Source organism: Mustelus asterias, chromosome 3 (assembly GCF_964213995.1).
Source record: "Mustelus asterias chromosome 3, sMusAst1.hap1.1, whole genome shotgun sequence".
Classification (NCBI taxonomy): domain Eukaryota; kingdom Metazoa; phylum Chordata; class Chondrichthyes; order Carcharhiniformes; family Triakidae; genus Mustelus; species Mustelus asterias.
This window is the reverse complement of record NC_135803.1, coordinates 42370728-42390724: the sequence shown is the minus strand read 5'-3', so window position 1 is coordinate 42390724 and position 19997 is coordinate 42370728. Positions and strand designations below refer to the sequence as shown.

The 19997-nt window shown below is 40.6% G+C and overlaps 1 protein-coding gene across 8 annotated transcripts in view; it reads right to left on the bottom strand.

The window, feature by feature from the left end:
- tbl1xr1a (TBL1X/Y related 1a) overlaps nt 1-19997 on the bottom strand; it is a 173753-nt gene that overhangs the window by 9555 nt on the left and 144201 nt on the right. For 4 of the 8 annotated variants that reach the window (XM_078208063.1, XM_078208061.1, XM_078208084.1 and 1 more), the window contains 9 exons: nt 19894-19989; nt 18691-18823; nt 18246-18387; nt 16503-16566; nt 13586-13683; nt 13416-13476; nt 9242-9363; nt 6568-6642; nt 3045-3172 (listed from right to left, as the gene is read on the bottom strand). In XM_078208063.1, the coding sequence (XP_078064189.1) occupies nt 3045-3172; nt 6568-6642; nt 9242-9363; nt 13416-13476; nt 13586-13683; nt 16503-16566; nt 18246-18387; nt 18691-18823; nt 19894-19989 (919 nt within the window). The remainder of the gene's footprint in view (nt 1-3044; nt 3173-6567; nt 6643-9241; nt 9364-13415; nt 13477-13585; nt 13684-16502; nt 16567-18245; nt 18388-18690; nt 18824-19893; nt 19990-19997) is intronic. The other 4 variants (XM_078208073.1, XM_078208077.1, XM_078208069.1 and 1 more) reach the window with 1 other exon arrangement.

The following is a 19997-nucleotide window of genomic DNA, read 5'->3' as shown; positions in this document are numbered from 1 at the left end:
AGATGACTTAAAGCTGGGTGAGAGGGCGAGCTGTGGCTGGACGCAGAGATGCTTCAGTGTGATTTGGATAAGTTTAAGTGATTGGGCAAATAAGAACAAAGAACAATACAGCACAGGAACAGGCCCTTCGGCCCTCCAAGCCCGTGCCGCTCCCTGGTCCAAACTAGACCATTCTTTTGTATCCCTCCATTCCCACTCCGTTCATATGGCTATCTAGATAAGTCTTAAACGTTCCCAGTGTGTCTGCCTCCACCACCTTGCCTGGCAGCGCATTCCAGGCCCCCACCACCCTCTGTGTAAAATATGTCCTTCTGATATCTGTGTTAAACCTCCCCCCCTTCACCTTGAACCTATGACCCCTCGTGAACGTCACCACCGACCTGGGGAAAAGCTTCCCACCGTTCACCCTATCTATGCCTTTCATAATTTTATACACCTCTATTAAGTCTCCCCTCATCCTCCGTCTTTCCAGGGAGAACCCCAGTTTACCCAATCTCTCCTCATAACTAAGCCCCTCCATACCAGGCAACATCCTGGTAAACCTCCTCTGTACTCTCTCCAAAGCCTCCACGTCCTTCTGGTAGTGTGGCGACCAGAACTGGACACAGTATTCCAAATGCGGCCGAACCAACGTTCTATACATCTGCAACATCAGACCCCAACTTTTATACTATATGCCCCGTCCTATAAAGCATGCCATATGCCTTCTTCACCACCTTCTCCACCTGTGACGTCACCTTCAAGGATCTGTGGACTTGCACACCCAGGTCCCTCTGCGTATCTACACCCTTTATGGTTCTGCCATTTATCGTATAGCTCCTCCCTACATTATTTCTACCAAAATGCATCACTTTGCATTTATCAGGATTGAACTCCATCTGCCATTTCTTTGCCCAAATTTCCAGCCTATCTATATCCTTCTGTAGCTTCTGACAATGCTCCTCACTATCTGCAAGTCTTGTATGGCAGGTGCAGTATAATGTGGATAAATGTGAAATTATCCACCTTGGTAGCAAAAACAGGAAGGCAGATTATTATCTGAATGGCTATAGGTTGGGAGAGGGGAATTGTGCAAGGAGACCTCAGTGTCCTCATACACCAGTCATTGAAAGTAAGCATGCGAGTGCAGCAGGCGGCAAATAGTATGTTGGCATTCATAGAGAGGATGAGAGGAGCAGGGATGTCCTGCTGCAGTTGTGCAGGGCCTTGGAGCAACCGTACCTGGAATATTGTGCACAGTTTTGGTCTCCATATCTGAGGAAGGATGTCCTTACTATTGAGGAAATACAGCAAAGGTTTACCAGACTGATTCCTGGGAAGGCGGGAATGAGAACGAGAAGAGGTTGTGTCAGTTAGGATTATAGTCACTGGAGTTTAGAAGAATGAGGGGGATCTCATCGAAACCAGGGTCGATGCAGGAAGGATGTTCCCGATAGCAGGGAGTTCAGAACCAGGGGCCACAGTCTAAGGAAATGGGGTAAATCATTTAGGAATGTAATGAGAAGAAAGCTCTTCACCGAGAGTGGTGAGCCTATGGAATTCTCTATCACAGGAAGCAGTTGAAGCTAAAACATTGTATGTTTTCAAGGAAGAGTTAAATATAGCTCTTGGGTTTAAAGGGATCAATGGATATGGGGCAAAAAACTGGAGCAGGTTACTGAGTTGGATGATCAGCCATGAGCATAACGATTGGCAGAGCAGATTTGAAGGGCTGAAAGGTCTACTCCTGCTCCTATTTTCTATGTTTTTATTTTTCTTCACCAATTTGTAGTTCTTGAAACAGTAATTGGCAGTTGAGGAGAAAGAGAAAAATTCCTATTGTGAGGCTTCAGGAGCCAGCCTGTAAACAGGTGGCCACTGCCAGCATCCAGTTCTACCTGGCTGGCTGCCCTTAGCTGCATCAAATTGCTTCATGAACATCCCTGTAACCTTAATGAAAAGTAAATCTTGCCTCAATGCACTGTAATGTGTAGAATGTTGTGCCATTGGCTTAATCGTATAAAATGCAAAAAATAAATCTCCCCTCCAACTCATACCCCATAGCTGTGAACAGATTTTGTCACAAAATATTCTGGGAACCATAATTCTACAAGAACGGCACCAAAAGGAACAAATACTGCGTGTCCTTGATAGGTATGTCCCTATCAGGCAGGGAGGAAATGGCTGAGTGAGGGAACCATGGTTCACAAAAGAGGTTGAATGTCTTGTCAAGAGGAAAAAGGAAGCATATGTAAGGATGAGAAAACAAGGTTCAGTTGGGTCGCTTGAGAGGTACAAGGTAGCAAGAAATGAGCTTAAAAAAAAGGGCTTAGGAGAGCTAGGAGGGGGCATGAGAAGTCCTTGGCGGGCTTTTCTCTTTAGAGCGGAGGAGGATGAGGGGCAACTTAATAGAGGTTTATAAGATGATGAGGGGGATAGATAGAGTGGACGTTCAGAGACTATTTCCTCGGGTGGATGTAGCTGTTAATAGGGGGCATAACTATAAGGTTCATGGTGGGAGATATAGGAGGGATGTTCGAGGTAGGTTCTTTACTCAGAGAGTGGTTGGGGTGTGGAATGGACTGCCTGCTGTGATAGTGGAGTCGGACACTTTAGGAACTTTCAAGCAGTTATTGGATAGGCACATGGAGCATACCAGAATGATAGGGAGTGGGATAGCTTGACCTTGGTTTCGGACAAAGCTCGGCACAACATCAAGGGCCGAAGGGCCTGTACTGTGCTGTACAGTTCTATGTTCTATTAAAACTACAAATCCAGTAATCCAAGAATTAACTTGAGCAATCGGACTGGTGGGTTTTTGTGATATTTCTTGGTTAGTAAAGGCTGACCCTGAAAAACGGACTCTTGGATTTAATTGCTAGACTTTCTGACGGTTACGCATTTCCAATTTTGTGATTTGTTCACATTTAGTCAACTATTTTAGTAGAAACTTAAATGATTAATATTTACTTAAGCAAAGCGATGTTTTTTTTCCTGTTGAGAAAGAAATAATAGATATTCAGAGAGTCAGGACTTCCAATTATCTAGATAAAATTCTTTCATACCTTGCTAACATAAGATTGGCATTTGGATTGTTAGTACCAGGTCCTGTTGGACTCCACTTGATGGTATAGATTTCTTTATTGTGCGCTTGTAAATCATGAACACATGCATCTTGCTTCATACTCCAGATCTATATTAAAAAGAAAATTGCATGAAAACCTACATATGGAAATATTCATCTACAAACTCATCAATAGCACTAAGCTCAACAATGCACAATAAGTACATTAATAGATAACATTTTAAAGGGAAAATCTACTTTTGAAAAAGTTTAATGTGCATTTAACTAAAATAAAGAAAAGGCTATTCTACTCAAAGTCCATCTTCTCTTTGGTTAATGAAACAATTTTCCCATTTATCACCCAAGAGAGGTGCCCAACCAAGTTAAATTTCCATAATGAATTTGTATAAACTTTAACCTTTCCATACCCCAAACTAGCATTTGAGAAGTCCAGGATGCAATTTTGCAATCTCACTTTTTTAACTCTACAACAGTTGAATTCCACAAATGATTGAGATCTATGTATATTCCTACATTTAGTTATAAAAGTCTTTTTTCCGTAAAAGCTGCTGCACAACATTGATTTATATAGTTTACTTCAAGCAAAAAAAGTCACAGTACACAACCTGGAAATATACATTAATCAGAAGAAAGATGGAAACTCAGATTAAGAGCAACTAAAGACATGGGGGTGTGATTCTCTCAACCCTCTGCATTGCTTTTGTAGTGCTGTGAGCCAAGAGACTCAAGCGGAGGCCATTTAGTGGGCTTTTGGCTGGGCGCCATGGCCTCCAGGCGCCAGATTTCCGGCGCCGTCAGCTCTGCACAGGATGCTGGGGGGTGCCTCCTTGGCACTACCCACCAGGCATTGGGCAGTGGCAAGAGGGGGTGGGATCTCTGTGGGGTGATCAGTGGGGGTGGGGGGTTCCGCTGCCACTCTGCAGAGGGACAGAGGGAGGGAGACCAGTGGTCGGGGAGGCAAAGGGTTGGCCTACTTGCGGGGGGGGGGGGGGGGGGGTGAGGTCTGCGATGCGGGGGTCGCGGGGCCAGCAATGCGGAGCATGCACTGATCTCAACGCTGGCAGATCGACACATGCACAGTGGCCAGCACAGCGCAATACTGCCAGCCTCTCCAGCAGGAATAGGCCCTGCCCCCTGATTTTTCACGAGATTCACACAAGTGCGCTCTTGTGATACACAGAGTGTGGGAGATTCGTTTTGAAAATCCAGCTGAAGAAACCAGCTGGATTTACTCCAGTTTTTACGCAAATTCAACATTTAGAATTTTTGGGAGAATCGCCCCCAAGATCTAAAAGAAAGTTTCAAGAAGGCATTGAAAAGGTAGAAAGGGAAGTAGCAAGGTAAAGTGGTTCTGGAGAAAATTATAGACACTGAAAGATTATCTTCTAATGATGGATCATAGAAAGCAGGACTTTGGTGTTAGCAATGCAGAGGATACCTGCAGAGACACACGGCTGGTCACAATTGTTCATGATGTGGAGATGCCGGCGTTGGACTGGGGTAAACACAGTAAGAAGTTTGACAACACCAGGTTAAAGTCCAACAGGTTTATTTGGTAGCAAAAGCCACACAGGCTTTCGGAGCTGCAAGCCCCTTCTTCAGGTGAGTGGGGATTCTGTTCACAAACAGAGCATATAAAGACACAAACTCAATTTACATGAATAATGGTTGGAATGCGCATTCCAACCATTATTCATGTAAATTGAGGTTGTGTCTTTATATGCTCTGTTTGTGAACAGAATCCCCACTCACCTGAAGAAGGGGGGGCTTGCAGCTCCGAAAGCTTGTGTGGCTTTTGCTACCAAATAAACCTGTTGGACTTTAACCTGGTGTTGTTAAACTTCTTACACAATTGTTCAGACAGGATTGAACAAGACCGTGAAAGGACTTAAAGAGGAGTCCAATGATTTATTGAGGACAAGGAAAATCAGTGGAGTTTATAACGACGTGGATAACAAATATACAGCAAAGAGCACAGGCTAGAATTCTGTATGATTAAGTCTATGAAAGACTGGGCAGAGGCCAGTCAGGAGACAATTTAAAGATGAAGGCACAGGTACTGAAGAGCTATGGGTGTTGGCAGGCTATAAAAAGGTGAAAGGAAGTGGTCATGCCAATGTTCACAAATAGAGAAAGCATATTAGCTTGGAATCAACAGGCCCTCCTGATTTAGACTGAGGGAACAGTGCGAATTCTAAACTAGAAAGAAAAAGTACTGATGGAAGTTGAAAGTGGAATTTCAAGTTTGTCAATGCTGAGGGCAGAAAGATTAAGTTGGCATTGTCTGTTTCCAAACAGAAGTTTAGCCTGTGGTTGCTAATAGCGAGGGACAGTGTGAACAATAAATATGGGAAAAACCAAGTGTACAACCTCGAACATCCTAGAGATTCTCTTCCTAAGAGCCCTGCATCTACACCACAAGGAGCGCTGATGCAAGAAGGTGGCTTATCACCACCTTCTCAGAGGCAATTAGGGATGGGCAATAAACACTAGCCTCACCAGCAATGTCCACATCCCATTAATGAATAACAAAAGGTAATTGCATGGGGACAGGAAAGGAAACTAATACGGTTAGCTCATTTGAGACAAATATGAACAGAAGCACAAAGTACAGCACTGTGAAAACAAACAAGCAACTGTAAAGGAGTTAATCTAATTTCAGTCTTTCAATGTTCTAAACTGGTTAGCTGTGTCCACAAGCCAAGATTCCCAGTGATGCTTGAATGCCATAACCTATATAATTCACAAATGCATTGAGGACTATTAAGGGAAGAGAACGTTTTCATCTCTGAACCACATCACTGACAATACTATGCCTTAAAAGGGGAGGTGTACAAAATTATGAAGGTAGATAGAGTTTGATAGGTGGGACCTATTTCCCTTAGCAGATAATTACTTAAAAAACATAGATTTAATGTAATAGGGCGTACAATTAGTGGGGAGTTGAGAATTTCTTTTTTACACAGAAGGCGGTGGAAGTCTGAAACTCACTGTCTGAACGGGGGCTGGGGGCAGAAACTTGCATCCCATTTAAAAAGTACTTGGATGTACACTTGAAATTCTGTAACCTAGAAAGCCATGGGCCAACAGCTGGAAAGTGGGATTGAGCAGATAGCTTGTTTTCAGTTGATACAGACATGATGGGCTGAATGGTCTCATTCTGCCATAAATTTCTCTAATCCTTTTTAAGCAATTATCATAGATAAAGTCAATACCTGGAACTCAGGTCTTGTACACAGAAGTCAAAAAGCTGATATTAATTGTAAAAGCAATTGAGCTTTAGGAAAATTGAGTCTTGCCTTTCCTCATCTGATTTAATTTGTTTTTAATTTTTTTCAATCACCCAAGGTTAAATCTTTAAAACATCAACCATCATTATAGTTGACCCCAACCTGTTGGTTTCTACACTAAATCTTCATTCTTTTCAGCTGTGACAGATTTTTTCATACAGTATTTAATCCATAACAAATTAGATGCAGCAACAAAAATGAAACATTAATTACCTTTAAGGTCATGTCATCAGAACAAGATGCGAGTAGATTCCCAGTTGGATCCCACTTGATTGCATTCACTTCATTCTGAAAACAGAATCAGGTCATTAAAAATAAATAAGGTACCCCCTTCATATCAGAGCAAGAGTAAACTCTTGACATTCAACATCTAAATAGAATATGTTCTTGCATGTTAGAATATCAACAAGAAATATCAAATCTAAACCACATGATTATCAGCACTGGTAACAGATTATTCATTAGTATTTTGCTTCGCTTATTTCAAATGCCAGTCAATGTTAACACAAAATTATAGCATCAATTCTGAAGCAAAGGGGCAAAAGTAGAGACATGCTACTGAAATCTTAACTAGTGGAGAAGGCCAACACGATATTGTAGTCAAAATTTAAAACTAAAATATAAAAAACCTTCCAAATTGGGGGAATAAAATATAAAATGAACAAGCATGCAAATAACATAGCAAAAAGAAACCATTAGCTAAAAATAAAATTGTATCTTTTGTTTTATCCAATACAAAATTATATTTGCTATTTTTACTGGTTGTGCACCATTTTCATATATGTATATATAAACACAACACGATTGGACACTCTTGGATTGGTGCAAATTTATGACAATGTTCAAGAGAATAAATCATGTTTTTAAAAAGTGTTTTTTAGAAATATTAATTTAAATGCATTCACATTTTTCAACCCAAGCCAACAAGTCAATATTTCCTATTCCATAACTTTACGAAGGTATAGTTTTTAACCTCACCAAATAGCCAAAGGAATCAAGAATGTGAGAAAAATTGTTCACTGAGTTGGATAAACTGAATCGGTGTTATTGAGGTGAGCAGTTTAGTCCAAGTACAAGATATTTGGTTTTACATGCATAACATATTCAGAGTATGTCAGACATAGTTAAGGGTCACCTGCTAAATTTGGTGAAAATTCATACATAAATATTTTCTTGTTATAAATACTCAAATTTGAAGGAAGAACAGAAGCCTGCGAAGTGCAAAATCTAATCAAGTTTGAAATTACATCCAGAGATTTAGACAAAAGCATAATTTACTCTTGCTACAAAATTTCTTTCCCTACTTTGTTTCTTCTCTGATATCCCATGACACCTAATATTCTGTGACTGCAAGAGTGCGAAAGGCAATCTATTGTTGACTTCTGCCAATTGGCACAGAACCTCATAATTTAAGCTTGTGAATTCATTGTATGGGAAATAGTGGTGGAAACAAGCACCCTTCCCATTATGGCAAAATTATATATACGCTGCTGAATCATCAAAATAAAATTCTTCTATCGGAATAAAGTGATTGTGCTTTAACGTAATGACCTAAACTTATTAATGCGAAGAAAATTCAAAACAAATCATTTTAAACTATGATTCCATCATGTGGTTGAAAATGCCAAGTAGAAGGCCATACAATAATTCCTCACTTAACATTGTAATTGCATTCCTGACAAGTGTAAGTTTAAATGAAACAAGTCAGAAGCGGGAGAGGGCACTCCAAAATGGTTTTGATCATATCACGCAACCTTGCGTCACACCCAACATGTGACAAACTTAATGTAAATCCTCAATGCTAAACGAGAATACCAGCCCCATCAAGAATACATTAAACCAAATGACTTAAATGGAGCAACTTAAAACGGAGACTCACTGTATATATTAAAGGAAAAGGAAACCCCTGTATTAGTATAATGTTATGGCTATCACTTACGGGAGAGCTAAATTTACTTCAGGAGTAAACCATTTAGAACCCCCCTCCTCCCCCACAACCACAAAGAAGGTTAATGCTTTAATCAGTTTAACATCTTTATTCACATTTTAGGTGCAACGTGAAACTGCTACAGATCTTAACTGGGAAAGAAAAAACTTTACGCTTGGCCTTGATTGAAGCTAACATTCAAGTTTTGATTAGAAATTAAGTTTACCAAATTTGGCCCAATTCTCTGACCTCACCCGCAGCTGGGATTCTCTGGTCCCGCTGCAGTGAATGGAGTTTTGGCCGAGGGTCAAATTCCCCATTCTTGCCGACAGCGGTGGCAAAGCCAATGAGACCGGAGAATCCCAGCCATGGATGATCAATTCACCTCACCAATTTGAAGACAGCGGACACATGATTAGAGAAAAGCAGTCACTTGAGGGGAAATGATTTTCAATGATACATCCAAACTCAAATGGCAAATGATCAATCTGACAATCTTTTGCAAGCTGGATATTTAAAAAAATAAACAAGAAATGGGTTAATGTAGTTGAAACGGTTGCAATAGTCAAAAGTTCTACTTTCCCACCCGCATTCACTCTTTACCCCTCGTAAGGCACAAACTGATCCTTAAAAATGGTTTCATAAGTTTTTCCAATTCTTCATCAGTGGACATTTGGCCCAACACAGCAAGCAGCAGCAAATTTGGGTGTTAATTTCCGAGCCTAATTCCATCCTCAGCTCACTCACGCATCCATTCAGGGAGGGATCACTGGGTAGCAGTGATTCTCTCTGACTCTAATCCACATGATGAAAGCTAAGGTCACCTTTCTCTGCATGGATCAAAGAGTAAACCAAAGCCTCACGGTCTAAATGGATCATTACAACATCAGTTATACACTGTGCCATCAGGAAAAACAATTATTAGTAAATAAAAGCTGTCTGGTTCTGAATAGTCATTACCGTGTGTCCCTGGAATGTCTTGATGGGCCTGTCTGCACCTAGTTTACAGACATGGATGCACATGTCTGTGCTGCAAGAGGCAAATGTGTTGTTGCTTTGCCAGTCAACATCTAGTGCTGGAGCTGTAAATGCACAGTAGAGAAGTGGAAAACATTTGACTCTTGATAATTAGTATGCACTGCAATCCCAACAGAAGTAAATTTTTGCACAATCTACCACATTTTAAAATGATGAAATTGTTTTCAAAAGTAGACATATTTTTAAAAACGTTTTGAACTAGAAACGCATCAATGCTCATGGTAATACCCAAGAGTAATATTTGGAACAAAAAAATATAGGGATAAAGACTCTGAATTCGATCCAGCTAGTTCGAAAATTAACAGACCCCCAATTGCGCAACATCTCAAATATCTAATTGTACCACAAGACTGTGAAACATATTTGAGAGCAGCACGGTGGCACAGTGGTTAACACTGCTGCCTCACAGTGCCAGAGATCTGGATTCGATTCCCGCCTAGGGTCACTGTCTGTGTGGAGTTTCCACATTCTCCCCAACTTTGCGTGGGTTTCCTCCAGGTGCACTGGTTTCCTCCCACAAACCAAAGATGTGCGGGTTAGGTTGATTGGCCCTGCCTAATTGCCCCTTAGTCTCCAGGGAGGCGTAGGTTAGGGGAATTAGCGGGGCAAATACGTGGGGTTACGGGGATAGGGCCTGGGTGGAATTGTTGTCGGTGCAGACTCGATGGGCCGAATGGCCTTTTTCTGTACTGTAGGATTTCTATGATTCTATGAAGTGGGTAGGTTACAGAAATGTAAACATGAATTTCATACACATAAATGCTAGTCAATTATTAACTTGGTGATTTAAATTGAAATTGGAACGGTCTCTTAGCGAATAGTTCAGAGCTATTAAATGTTTAAATTTCATCTACTTACCAACCCAACAAAAACAATTATGAAGATCATTCCTCCGGAGGCTAGGCATGTATATCTCCCTAACGGGATAACTTGACCCAAATCACCATTAGTGATGATTACAATTTAAAAATGCACCTGGCACTTGTACTACCATGATTTTGCTCTAAAGGCAAATCATGTTTAAAATTAATGTAGTGAAATATATATTGTGAAGCACAGCCAATTAATCAACCTTAAATCAGACCGCTTTTTTCAGAAACCGCTGTTGTTTCTTTGACTACATGCATTTGATTATATCAATTACACCATTTCTCTCAAAAAAGTCTACCAGTCTAAAATTGAATGGAGCTTATTTGGTTATAGTTAAAATATTTATTTAAGCCAATGTCAATCAACGCCTTCCAAAGGTTTTACAACAAGTCCACCATCCTGAATTCATTTAGGATCCGTGTTAATTTTGACATACAGCAATCATTTTTGGCAAGCAAGTTTTGTTCAGGTGCAGATTTTGGCTCTACCTGGGGGAAGAGGGAGACAGGGTAGCAGGGTCCTGACAGGTGTGGGGGTTGATGGAACCAGCTGAGATTATTGCCTTGGAGCTGACCCCGAGATGCGCTTGCGTTGTGGTCAACCCCATGGTAAGGGATGGGGGTTATGAGAGAGCCAAAAGTAGGGCCATGCCACATGTTGGATCACTGGCTGCCATCAGGAAATAACATCGGGGAAGGTGGCCAAATCTTCAATGGAGAAAATACCCAGAGAGAGGCTGCAGCTGTTCCTCTGCTCCTTGGGAGCATTCATCTGTCATTTTCACTACAGGATACGACCAGGAAATACTATATGATAAGCTAAGTTTGTGCCTTCTCACAGCCTCACTTCCCCTCTGCATAATATCAAATCTATTAGACATTGATTTATTTTATGTTCTATACTGCCTGATGCAAGTTATCTCACACACAAGGTTAATTTTAGGTGTGGAGCACTTGATTTCAAATTTCTGCTAAACATTGCAGTCTACCTCCACGAAGCAATGGAGAATCCAGTTCACGATTAAGATTGTGTGTGGTATAATACTGACAGAGTGTTGTATTTAGGCATCTTAAATTGGCAAAGAAAGTTTCAATCTAATAGTGACAGTAAAACTGTATGTTGATACTATGCTTCACTCAAATGGCCAAAACAATCTTTGTAAAGTACGTAGTCATTATCTATTAAATATATTGCTATCACTTGCCACATAGCAGGGAAATGTTAGAGAGTTAAGAGTGTAACACAAAATGTCAATGCAAACCATATGTTGCTTTTTAAGGACTGTGAAATTAAATTCATGTCTCGCAATTACAAGCATGTACAATGTGTTACAATAAACTAACATTGGTGTTTAGATTTGACATTTAACTTGATAAATGCAAGAAAGGTTGTTTTCATATAGTGTGGGCATCAGTTATATGACAGTGCAACAATATGTTTTTCTTGTTTTCTGGTTCACATTGATTGGTGTATCTTTATGTCTAATACCTTTTAGCATTTTAACTGAAGTTCAGTCCAAATGCTGATTTAAGCTAAGCACACAGGATGAATGGCCATACAATGGCAATACACATGTTGCGGATTGCTGAATTGTGGAGCACCCTATATCCCACCCCTTGTATGTGATTGGCAACTATTGGTTCGCTCCTACATTGTGAGACATTTACAAGCAATCAATTCAGCTGAAAAAAGTGTGCCGTGGAGTTGTTTTTCTCAGTGAACTGTGCCAGGTTACAGAAAAGATTGGGTTCTAGATGGTGGTGGGTTGTGGGTTTGGAAGGTGCTGTCTAAGGAGCCTTGCTGAGTTCCTGCAGTGCATCTTGTAGATGGTACACACTGCTGCTACTGTGCGTCAGTGGTGGAAAGAGCGAATGTTTGTGGAAGGGATGCCAACCCAGTGGACTGCTTTGTCCTGGATGGTGTTGAGCTTCTTGAGTGTTGCTGAAGCTGCACTCATCCAGGCAATATATATATGGCTAGTCCAGTTAGGTTTCTAGTCAATGGTAGCCCCAGGATGTTGATAGTCGGAGATTCAGTGATGGTAATGCCATTGAATGTCATGGAGCAATAGTTAGATTCTCTCTTGTTGGTAATTGTATGGCCAGAGTATTACTTGCCACTTGTCAATCCAAGCCTGGATAATGTCCAGGTCTTGTTGCATTTGGACATGAACTGCTTCAGTATCTGAGGAGTCGCAAACACTGCTGCACATTGAAAATCATCAGAGAACATCCCCACTTCTGACTCTATGATGGAAGGAGAGTCACTGGTGAAGCAGCTGAGGATGATTGAGCCTAGGACATTCCCCTGAGGAACTTCTGTACTGATGTCCTGAAACTGAAATGACTGACCTCCAACAACCATAAACATCCAACTTCCTTTTTGCGAGGTATGACTGATCAGAGAGAGCCAGGGCATGTCATGTCTAAATAACTAACCTAGTTGACTTTCTTTTTTAAAAAGTGTGTCCTTGTGGGTGGTGGAAACTGATAGGATCATGATTTCAAAATAAAGTCAGAGGAGCACTTAAGGAAATAAACTTGCAGGGCTACAGGATACAACGGGGGGCTAACTGGATTGCTTCAGATGGAGCTGGCATAAACATGATGGGCCAAACAGCCTCCATGTCGTATATAACTCTAAGAGGACACTGACATTGTAGGTAAGGAAGTGTCAAAAACTTTTTCTCTAATTAATTAGAGAAAAACTAATTGTCCAATTAATGCAGTTTCATCCTGCCTCTTGATTCTTATTTGTATTTGCACCGTTTTCTTTTTGCATCACTGCTTGTGTTTTTGAACTTGGCTTTCATTTACAGAATTAATTTCCTGGCTTTGCTTTCCCATTATTGAAGCGATTTATTTAAACATGCTGAAACTGCCTAATGTAGCAACAAAAAGTAAGTAACTGAAAGAAGGTCTGTAGATTACTTAAAACCTCTCCTTTTTATAGGCGATGGGCAATACCCACCTATATATATATCAACAGAATGCTGCTGACAATCAAGTCATTCAGCAAGTCACTGCTTAGGATTAAGGCTGTCAATCAAAGTTAATGAGAATCCCCAGCATCCCATGCAAAAATGACACATTAAATTCATTCAGCAGGTAGGGAAGGAATCAAATGGCTCTTCAGCTCATTCTGTGCTAATACAGTTCTGAGCCAAAAGAAACAAAATTTAAATCAGATAGTTTTAAACAATACATTAGGTTTTCTAAAAGCTTACCAGAGTGGAAAGGGAACTGCTGTTTGGCCTCTCCAGTATGCGCGTCCCAAATAATCGTTGTCTTCATGAAACAAAATCAAAGAATTAGTAGTATGAAGCAGATACAAAAATGAATGAATTACTGGGAAGTAATACGTGTGTTGAAGTAATGAAATTATTTCAGAATCTACCTTGTCCACTCCTGCACTAAGGATAAAATTTCCTTTCTTGTTCCATTTTAATGCAAATATCGGTCCTTTATGTTGACCCAAGGTACTAGCAAGGTTACCTTGAAGAATGACAAAGATTACATTTAAAAACAAGAAGGCAACAAAAAAAAGTTACCAGATCTTCACTGGCAACTTGTACAGTGAATGGAATAATCTATAGTCAACAAACATTAATGGCCATATCGATATTAATATTAATTACTTTACAGACGAACAATGTAGCACTACAGGCGACCCAAACAACCCAATTCAAATTTCTTAACCATTACAGGTCTTTCCTTGGAGGCCAACATCTGAAATAATGGAATATTTTCATACAATAGTGTAATATAGCATTTACATTTGGTGGTGATGTATCTATATTACTGAAATATTAGCAAAGCCACATGATACCAGACTTGGTTACTTTTTTAATGAAATGAACAGTCAAACACCCACTTAAGGTGATGCGTACTGCACTTGTTTTCAGAACTCATGAGCAGTTAAACAAAAGCTGAGCTTTACATAATAGATGTGGTATATAAAGTGGCGCCAGTTGCAAAGCCAGTCTGTAGTGCAGGCTGCAATGACATCATCTGTTGGGTACAATTGAAACCAACAGTTAGGATCAGTTTTAGATGTATTGGAAATCAAAGCCAACTCTCCTCTGCAGATCCATCTGTCACTGATGATAAATGCCTAGCATACATCAAAAGATGGCTGAAGGCACCAGATGCTGCAAAGGCTACGGGGCCCTTACAGCATTCCAGCAATAGTACTGCAGACTCCTGCTTCAGAACCAGCTGCGCTCCTAGCCAAACTATTCCAGTTCAGCTACAAAACTATCCAATAATGTGTAAAATTATGCAGGATGTCCTGTCCACAAAAAGAACAAACCCAATCCAGCCAATTACCACCCTATCAGTCTCCTCTGGGTCATCAGTAAACTGACAGAAGGTGTTTTTAATGCTGCTAGCAAACAGCACTTGCACGGGGATAACCTGCTCACTAAAGCTCAGTTTGGCTTCTGCCAGGGCCATCCAGCTCCTAACCTCATCGTGATCTTGGTCCAGACAGGGACAAAAAGAGCTGAATTTCAGAGATGAGGTGAGAGCTTTTGTCCTTGATACCAAGGCAGCATTTGACCAAGTGTGACATCAAAAAACCTTGGTATAATTTAAACCAGTGGGAATCAGGGGGAAACCTTGCCACTGGTTGGATATTACCTAGCACAAAAGGAATTTGGTTGTGATTGTTGGAAGCCAACCATCTCAGTCCCAGAATGTCCTAGGCCCAACCATCAGCTGCTTCATCAATGACCTTCCCTCCAACATAAGGTCAGAAATGGGGATGGCCACTTAATGATTGCACACTGATCAGCACCATTCATGACTCCTCCGAGGCGGAATGAGTCTGTGCCCATATGCAGCAAGACCTGGACAACATTCAGGCTTGGGCTGATAAATGGCAAGTGACAATGCCATGCAATGAACATCTAACAAGAGAGAATCTAACCACCACCCCTTGACATTCAATGGCATTACAATCACTAAATCACCCACTATCAACATCCTGGGGGCTACCACTGGCCAGAAACTCAACTGGACTAGCCATATAAACACTGGCTACAAGAGCAGGTCTAAGATTGGAAATTCTGAAGCGAGTAACTCACCTCCTGACTCCCAAATCCTGCCACCATCTACAAGGCACAAGTCAGGAGAGTGATGGAAAACTCCCCACTTGCCTGGATGAGTGCAGCTCCAACAATACTCAAGCAGCTCAACACCATCCAGGACCCAATTGAAATTTTAAATTCCTTCAACAGCACTTCCAAACCTATGACCTCTACTACCGAGAAGGACAAGGGCAGCAGATGCAGGGGAACACCACCACCTGCAAATTCTCCTCCAAGTCACGCATAATTCTAACTTGGAAATGTTCTTACACTGTCACTAGATCAAAATCTTGAAACTCTTCCTAGTTGTAGTTGTGCATATACCACATGGAGTATATATTACGTGGACTACAATAATTTAAGAAGGCAACTCATCACAAGCTTTTCAGGAGTAATTAGGGATGGGTAACAAATGCTGAGTAACAAAAGAATTGGTAAACATGAAGAGGACATTACTGGGAGGGCAAGAAACATTAACTAATATAATGTTCCCCAACAGGGTTGCAAAGAATTAAGCAGTTGGTATTTATTTTGTACACCTTCAATTGGGTACATGTTACATGGTCAGAACTATGGTAGTAGTACACGCATAATTAGACAGAAATTGTGTACCTCACCGTACCACTTAAGAATTCCCGGCATCTGCTGTCCATCTCGTGAAAGATCAAACCCTGCACTGTTAGCTGCTTAATAACCAAAATCAGTAACTAGCCTCTTTGCATATATGTGTGCTCGTGGTCACTTAGGGGTTGTGATGGGTGGAGAAGGAAGAGAGAAAGTTGGTTCCACAATTTGGTTCCAAAGTTGATACACTTCAATGATAACCTGGATGATCAGATACTGGAGTCTCAAGGAGGTCCAAAGAACTAATGACTGTTGTTTGTGATTGGACAATCATTCTGGATTGTTAATGGAACCTGATGGGATAAACGTATCAGTGGGGGTGAGATTCTTCCTACACAATTCCAGACAATCCTGCAAGGTCATAAATAGCTACAAGGAGCAACACGAGTAAAGGATTTCCTCTGTAGGCATGAAGAGGAAAAACACACAAAATGCAAGTTTTCCTGGGCTGGGTTTTACCCTTCCTAAAGGCCACTTGAGTAACATTGATGAGGCCTAGGAACAGACCACATCTATATTATATGTAGTATAATGCATTGCAGAAAGTAAAACTGGATCAAATAAACAGGGCTCAAGTAAATACACAAAAATAAAACTCACCATCTTTTGTCCATATTCTTGCAAATCCATCATATGAACCTGTTGCTAGAAGTGTGCCTTCACTCTAAGACAACGGAAAATAACATGAATAATTACACCCAACTAAGCTCGCAAGAAAGTACATATTCAGCAACTTGCTGAGCCATAATCACTAATTCTATTCAAGTAAGCTAATTGCAGCTAAAAGCTACAACTGGGCTCAGTGCCACTGCTTGGAGCGAAAAAAAGTCAGTCATTATTTTTGCCCCTAAAGACTATGCAGTGATCCTAGTTAGAAGTGCATGTGCTTAGACATCAGGTAGACAGGTTTGGGCTCCGTTCTGAAGCCCACTATAGGTAAACAATCTTTACTGTCAATTCAGAGACAAGCATTAACCAACTGCTTGAGAACCCATTCAGATTGAAATAACTGCCAAATTCAAGAAAATGGCATCATTCAGACAAATTTGTAGAAATCCACACCAACGGGCACATGTAAACGGAATAAGATTTTTAGCATCATTGGGTTGAGGGTAAGCGGAGATACAGCGGGTTAAGTTATACAGCTACCCACAGACAGGAAAGTAAGTTGGTGGAACTGTAAATGAGGGTACCATTCCATCAGCAGTGTGCTTGCCAACCTGCCTCCACCCTGATTTTACGAGCGCCAGCCAGGGGGGCCGCCCACCCATGACCCAATTGAGGCTCGAGGGCAATTAATGCCCAATTAACAGCCTTATTCCACCACACTCTGATTTAATAGATGGTGAGTGAGGCTGATACTCAATGTGCAGCCCAGCAGATTTAAACCTGAAGGGCAGGGATGTCTTTTGCCAGGCTACAAGTGCCAATCGGAGGCCTCTCCCCATGTTCACCCTCCATAATTCCCTCCCCCGCCCCCGGCAGCATTGGCAGTGGCCACCTATGGCCAGAGGGGCTGCTGTCGTGTGCAGGTACTGACCTTCAACTGCCCACAGTACTAAGAGGCAAGACCTCTTCCTGGAGACAGACGGAAGTCTCATTTCATACTAACTGAGGACCGTCAACCAAAAAAATTGAAGTGGGACAAGCCAGCTAAGGGGAGGTGGGCTTGCCCCCAACGTTCATGTTGGGATGCTGGCAGCCCACCCTCGGCATATAATTCAGTGCATTATTTTTGTGCACGAGCTGGAATTTGACTCCCTATGTATCATATACATTACAGAAGCCGGTTTAATGGTCAGTTTAGCAACTTGAAGGTAAAACTATTTTCATCAGTGACAAAGGAACGTAATTGAAGATGTGAACACTAAACACATTGGTACAGAAACAGTTTTGCATTCATGGATTATGAACTTTGAGAGTCAAAGAATTTCATCATTTAAGAGGCATCTGGATGGGTACATGAATAGGGAGGGAATAGAGGGATACGAACTGATACGTGCAGAAGGTTTTTTTTTAAAAAAGAGTTTAGTTAGGGTATCATGATCGGCATAGGCTTGGACAGCCAAAGGGCCTGTTCCTGTGCTGTATCTTTCTTTGTTCTAATACATAGAGGCCCAATCAAATATTGGGAAGTGTGTCCTTGTAAAATCTGATTATACAAATTTCCCAATCTTTGATAGAAAAGCCACAATCTGCAGATACAAAGGAATCTTCCTGATAAAGAATACCTAATCGTTATAATTGTTGGAATTTATAAATCTTACATACATGTTCAAAACAAAATTACTTAAATCTTCAGCAATTTTGCATAGTACAGATTGGATAAGATTTTCCACTTACATTCCAGTCTAAAGACGTAACATCTTTGTTGCTTGGTACATCTTGTCCTCCTTCCCTTATGCAGTGTCTAAGTACTAGTTGGGTGGGACCACCGCTACTATTTTCACTAAGATTCCATATCCGTGCTGTTGAGTCTCCCGATCTAAAGGATAAATTTGAAAAAAACTAATCACATTTAAGCTGCAAGTTACAAATTTCTGCAGAATGTTTTCCCAAGTATCATGATTAAAGATAGCAAACTATCAAACTAAACAACTAACAAGGTTGATACTTTTTGCAGATCTGGTGCATTTGAAAATTACTGAAAACAATCAAACCTTTATCAAGCTGATGGTTAAGGTTTAGTCATGAACCAAATACATCCAACAATTTTTTTAAATTATTTATTTCATTCCAGACATTGATTTGTGTTATGACACAGTTGCTATTGCTAGAGAGAGCTCACCCAGATGCCAAGAGGTCACTGACTGGATTCCAAGCACATATGAAAACCTCCGATTCATGGCCGCGCAATACCATAGCTTTATTGGATGGAATATCCACATCTACATCAACTTCCATCATATCGGTATGGTTATCTATGTTTTTTTTTTAAATGGAAGAATTAAGATGTGTTGAGTAATCACAAGGGAAAAAATGGACTGAAAGATTAATGCAAACGCACGACAAAACTGAACATTTATTGGATGTTCTGAAATAGGTTATTTGAGTCATGCCTAGGTCTGTGAATCAATAGTAACATTCAAACAAAATAAATAATGTGCTTGATTCAAGTTTCTAATAGTCAAAAGCATCTCTAAATAAATTATGGACAATGCAGCTAAACCAGGGACAATCATTTATCACAAACCGTAATAGGAATTATTACACATCATTATGGATTATTTTTTTAAATGTTTTCCTTTTCTGCTTTCTTTGCAATGTAAAAATGTCAAGTTTGTTTTATTTGAAATTTGGAACAAAATGTGATTTGGTCTTTTTACCCCCTGGAATTTTATTCAGAAACAATTACTTTTTGGTTTGAAATGAACCATATTTTATGCAGTCTCCGGAGTGTAAACATGCCTTAAAAGGACATGTCAAATTCAGGATCTTACTTCTCACCTTTGCTCACCGTATGAATTAATGCAAAATACAATGAACAACACTGCCTCACTTTAAACAAAAAGCTAAACAATGCAAATGCTGGAAATCTGAAAGCAATAAAAACGAAAAAGCTGAAAATATTCAGGTCAAGCAGCTTCTGTGGAGAAGCAGAAGTCAGTCAGACAGTCGACGTTTCATGTCTAAAACCTCTCCTTTTTAGCTTGAAATAATCGGCTTACTTGTGTTGCCTCAAGCTTCAGACACCTCCCTTATATCAAGCCCATTGGTTTTATCAGCAGGTCTGAATAGTAAAAGCTCTAAGATCGCAAATAATGCCTGAAAGAAATATCCAATGGCTAGGGAAGCTGCATGAGAGCACTGAGAAAACTGAGCTCAGGGACCAAAAAGTCTTTTTATATTTTATAATATTATTTCAATTCCTGGTCTAAGAAACAGTTCACTTGCAAACAGATTGGCACACTGTGTTTCAGAGATAATGAATTTTAGTCCCAGAAATTGGACTGTGCCCAAGTTGTGAATAGAATCAGCGAGCAATGGGCACCTTTCACAGATCCAGAGGTAGCTCTATCATTCGCAGATCCTGAAGTAGCTTGCTGGGTGGGGATGCTAGGCTGCCAGCTGAGGACATCAGAGAAGTCTGGAAGG